The following is a 4,999-nucleotide window of genomic DNA, read 5'->3' as shown; positions in this document are numbered from 1 at the left end:
TTTTAACTTTTTTTCCTTTAAATATCAGTGATTATCAATACAATGTCGAAAATTTCCAATATTTGTTGATTTTTGCGAAATATCGAGGACATATCTCGACTAGTCTAAAATCCAACATTTCGGAATGTTGGCCAATATTTTGAACAATGACATGTTCAAAGGGAAATAAGCATCAATTAATCAACCACTTTCGTTTACCTCCCTTGTGTTCATGTCAAGCAGAAAAACTTAAAAATAAAAATGACATCATGATTCTCAAATCAGTAGAGTCTTCAATCATACAATCCTCACATGACTTGTAATACCAGGCAGTGAAATCAACAGATAACCTAAGATTACCTCATGGCTACAAGTACAAAATGATATTATGGACTAGTTCCACTCTTTACTCTTTAGAACATTTTATATGTGACCTATCTTTAAGTTATTACAGAGGCTTTACAGCTTTTGCTGTTGCCTCACAAGACTTTGTCCAACAATGACTTGTCTTGAAGACTTTCAACCTTGGACTTCATAGTACTAACAGTCTCACTCAAAATAGAAGATTTAAGCTCAAGCTCCCTCAGGTGAGCTCTGGTTTCAGCAACTTGCTTCTTGGCATCAGCAACCTCCTTTTCTTTCTGAGCCAAAACCTCCATTTGGGATTCTAGTTCTTTCCTTGTTGATTCTATATCACGGTCACAGTTGGCCTTTGCTACTTCGAACGCTCGGTGTTGACTGACGAGTTCAATGGTTTCAGTGCATTCATTGAGCATAAGACGAAGCCAACTAACATCCATTCCTGAGGATTCTACATCCTTAAGAATAGCTAACATTTCTCGGACTTTAGATTTTGTCAGCTGCTTAATTGAAGTGCGTTTCAACTCTTGAACAACAAAACACACACTCTCGAGATAATAAGAGCGCATGACAATTGATTCCAATTGACAGCTTGCTGCTATATCACCATACTTGTCAAAGATTGACTGGAGAATGGAAGAGAAACTTCCTTTCACACGGTATTTTCCCACAGACACACTGGAATCAGATTTAACAGATAGTGCCTCGTCGTCATCACTCTCTTCAAAAGCATGGGGAGTACCTGAGAAACTAAAGCTTCTAGACTCAGAAGCTGAACCAGTAGTGCCTTCTCCTACATTGTTGACAGTAAGATTTGGAACAACCCCAGGCGAATCATGAAGATTTTCGTCCTCCTTCTGATTACCAGTGAGGTCGGTAGAACCATTCTCTGGAGGGTCTTTAGGATATTCAGGCTGTCAGAGAGAGATAATATGAGGGAGGAGACAAATTGATACAAAAATAAACACAGATTTGGTAAAAAAATTTGTGTATGGGAAGAGAGAGGGCACCATTATGATAAGTCCAGATGGAGGCACTAACAGAGACAGGCCTTGCCCCTTGTTCAAAGAAGGATCTTTTACCTCAGAAGACGGTGGAGAATAAGATTTATGCTCACCATTCTGTAATTTCACCTTTTCCTTAGACGGAGACAGTGGTGAATCAGAAGGATAAACTGCACCTTGACCAAGTTCTTCAGGGGGCTTTGGTTGGGATACCAGCTTTCTTCTGCCGAATATAGGATCATCAAGGACCGAGCCTAAAATTAAAATTGACCATAATTAGTAAAGAAAGTATGATTATGTCTGTATCCATGTGTATATGTGCATGGAAGGTGGAAGAGGAATGAATAAATAAATTCACAATCTTTCAGGTTGAAGAAAATTTATGCTCACCATTATCTACACCTTGACCAGGTACATTTTCAAGCTGTTCAGGGGACTTTGGATGGGATGTCTGCTTTCTTCTGCCAAATATAGGATCATCAAGGACGGAGCCTGCAATTAAGACTGACCCTAAATTAGGAAAAATAAGCATGACCACATCTGCATCCATGCATACATGTGCATCAAAGCTGGAAGAGAATGAATAAATAAATCCACAACCTGTAAGGTGGAACTTCTCAAAAATCAATCTGTCAGATGAAGGAAGATTTATGCTCACCATTCTCTACTTTTGCCTTTTCCTTGGATGGAGATGATGGAGCCTCAAAAGGATAAACTACACCTTGGCCAGGTACATTGTCAAGCTCTTGAGGGGGCTTTGGTCGGGATCTCTCCTTTTTTCTGCCCAATATAGGAACATCAACGATGGAGCCTGCAAGTCAAACAGACCATACAAAAATGGGGAACAAGCATTATTATGATCCATGTGTATTATGTGCATGGCACGTGGAAGAGAAATGAATTAAAAATAAACAAGGGCTTCTCTTGCCCAAAGCATCTTGTATTCATGTGGAAGAAGAAGATTTCCCTGCAGACCTCAGGCTTGTGTGAAATTAAATTCTAGGAAATGATGGCATTTCCTTGGACTTAAGGGATGAAGTGCTGTAGGTTTTACAACATCAAGAAAGGTGATGCCATGAAAGGTGAGATGAAGTGATGGCGACCTAAAAATATCTTACTTGGGAAGACCATGTAATTGTTGTCTAACAGCAAACATAGATTTGACACATGGAATAATTTGCAGGTTCCAGACAAGGCTTTTCAAGTACATTCAATTAGAAAGAGAAGGTGTTCATTCATGCTTTAAAACCTTTGTCTCTGTAAGAACTGCATGTTCTTCTATGTGGTTTTTCTATTTATTGCAGGCCAGGTAAGAAAAATGTACAAAATTACTTAACACAGTCTATTGAGAAGTCACTACACAAAAATTGGGGAAAAACCTGATTCTTTTATATCCCCACGAGTTTCACCACCAGCAGTTCTTTTCAGCATGTATTCATCATCATGGTAAGGATTAGATGCCCTATCCACTCTTCTCTGTTCACCCCTCTTTTTGATGAACTCACCATCTTTTATACCACTGCCATTATCTTTAAAGAAAAGAAAAACAAAAAAAATCTAAAATTTCCAACCTCTACTCAGAAAATTATTAAAAGAGAAAACCCCCAGAAGAAACACTCTCCGAACCAATATTTCACTACAAGAAACACTCTGCCCAAATAAAATTCCGAAAGAAAGCCATAAGGTACTAAAAATAACAGAGTTAACAGACCGGGCAACATGCCCAATTACTTATGCAAAAGAGTGACCAGAAAATCCAATAAGAAATTATATGGCAACGAGAATGACATGAAATGCACGCCACGGGAAAATAATGGCACACATAGTTTAGATAAACTACAGAATTTATATTGAAAATCAATTCATTGAAAGTGCGGAAGCATTTTTAATTGCTTAACTAAGATATATGAAAACTGAATAAAAATAAATTGCTCCAATAACTCATTAACCAGATATGAACTTGAGAGTGTGAGACAGTTTGGTGATGAACTTTAGGTAGGGACTAAGAGAAAAAGGTGACAGTAACCTGTTTTCTTTTTGTTCTTCCGGCCTTTCCCTTCAGCAATCTTTCTCAAGCAATTTTCAGTGCATTCATGGTACGGATTAGATACATTTGGGCAGTCAGGATGTACTCTTCCTATCAAAGCCATCTCTCTCTGTTTTAGCCTGCAAATTATAAATTCATTAAACAATTTTGAATATTTATTAACCCATCACACGGAATGGAAGGTTCGGAAATTTGGTTTTCCAATTAAAAAAAATTTTCCTACAGTTTTCTTAAAATTCCAAACCATTAGAATCTCTGAAACACTTTGTTCAAGAATTGGAAAAATCAGCAAAGCATAAAATTTAACTCCAATATTTCAAACAAAAACAAAAGGCGACATCTCATCTAATAAAACCATGAAAATTAACACTCAGAAATACCCACAACTTCATTAAAGCTTTGTTTTAGACTTTAATCACTGATCAAGCATAGCAAAAGAATAAAAAAATAATAGGAAAAGAAAAGTTCAAACCAAAGTACCGGACCTTTCAGTGCTTTCACCATCAGGCATCAAGCAAACAAGAATCACTATTGACCATTCAATTCAATTCAACCAGTCAGCTAAGGTGAGCTTTCAATATGATAAAGAAAAAAAAAACTTATAAAACTTAAATCATAAGTCTAGCAGAAACTTAAGTCCCTTTGTTTTTCCACCTTATCTCAGCAACCAAACACAGCAAAAACAAATCTTCAAAAACAAAAACATGAACATTTAACATATTATTTCCTAAACTTTCTCATCACCAACCATAAGAATTAAGATCATGGACTTACAGAATTCAATATTTCAACAGGTTCCCATGAAAACCCAACTCCAGAATTCCACTAAAACCACCAAGAACAAAAAGAACAACAACAACAACCAAAATTAGAAAGGGAAGGGCCAGAGGGAGAGAGCCGACCTTGGAACCAAAAGGGTCTCGATGGGCTGGCTGTAGTTCTGTCGCTGCAGATTTTTGGCAGGCACTTGTTGTGTGAAGGGTAAAGTGCTAAGTTGGTTGGTGGAGCACTCTTGTTTTGACTTATGACCATATTAGCGATGAGTTCTCTGGAAAGTGAATAAATAAATAATACCGAAAAGTTCACAGCTTTTTTAATGTGAAAATGTCGAGTGTATTTCCAAGGTTGACAAAGCACCACACACATAGGTGTCCCCACCCGACGAATTGCTAGCTATTGCTGACGATTTGGCTGACGCTACTGTGGGCCAGTGGCTAGTGGCTACAAATTCTTCTGGACGATACGAGTAGATTCGCTGATGTAAATTCATTGACAAAATTGAGTTGGTGGTAATTGCTTTCTTGTTTATATACTTTTATAAAGTAGTTTCAGGTACTTACATTTGACCTACACCCCACATCACGTATGCGATGTTTATATAATATAGTGTTGGGCACTTTAGTGCTTAGCATTTAGGAATGTAGAATTGTAGATACCTTCCCATTTCTAAGCTATCTCAATTATTCAATTCGATTAAATGGTCAAGATTACACGTCTATTCATATCAACACGGGTGTGTTGGGGTTGTGCGTCTAGATTTAAAGTCATGGGACACGCACAACAATTTATATGAAGATTTCTTATTAATAATACTGAGGCATTTTAAGAT

The 4,999-nt window shown here is 37.4% G+C and overlaps 1 protein-coding gene across 5 annotated transcripts; it reads right to left on the bottom strand.

Moving 5' to 3' along the window:
• Positions 1 to 217: 217 nt before the first annotated feature.
• LOC147276383 (uncharacterized) lies at positions 218 to 4,451 on the bottom strand. Of its 5 annotated transcripts, none has more exons than XM_086254188.1 (7): positions 4,293 to 4,451; positions 3,370 to 3,509; positions 2,723 to 2,872; positions 2,002 to 2,154; positions 1,734 to 1,847; positions 1,350 to 1,597; positions 218 to 1,253 (listed from the first exon to the last, which is right to left on the bottom strand). In XM_086254188.1, exons 2-7 carry the CDS (start codon positions 3,491 to 3,493, stop codon positions 459 to 461), a joined length of 1,584 nt encoding a protein of 527 aa, XP_086110314.1. In that variant the 5' UTR covers positions 3,494 to 3,509; positions 4,293 to 4,451; the 3' UTR covers positions 218 to 458. The 5 variants fall into 5 exon arrangements, with proteins under 5 accessions (XP_086110314.1, XP_086110315.1, XP_086110312.1 ...); XM_086254189.1 differs by lacking the exon at positions 4,293 to 4,451 and adding an exon at positions 4,165 to 4,282; XM_086254186.1 differs by lacking the exon at positions 4,293 to 4,451 and adding an exon at positions 3,876 to 3,896.
• Positions 4,452 to 4,999: the final 548 nt, after the last annotated feature.

Source organism: Dryas octopetala, chromosome 8 (assembly GCF_963921425.1).
Source record: "Dryas octopetala chromosome 8, drDryOcto1.1, whole genome shotgun sequence".
In the NCBI taxonomy this organism is placed as follows: domain Eukaryota; kingdom Viridiplantae; phylum Streptophyta; class Magnoliopsida; order Rosales; family Rosaceae; genus Dryas; species Dryas octopetala.
The sequence above is the reverse complement of the archived record's forward strand: the minus strand, read 5'-3'. Positions and strand labels throughout refer to the sequence as shown.

Excerpts from the sequence above, each read along its gene's own strand:
- LOC147276383 (XM_086254188.1), bottom strand. The coding sequence starts at position 3,493 with ATGGCTTTGATAGGAAGAGTACATCCTGACTGCCCAAATGTATCTAAT. Across the intron at positions 2,155-2,722 it reads TGGGGATATAAAAGAATCAG|GCTCCATCGTTGATGTTCCT; the intron begins GTTTTTCCCCAA and ends TTTGACTTGCAG. Across the intron at positions 1,598-1,733 it reads TGGTCAAGGTGTAGATAATG|GCTCGGTCCTTGATGATCCT; the intron begins GTGAGCATAAAT and ends TTTTAATTTTAG.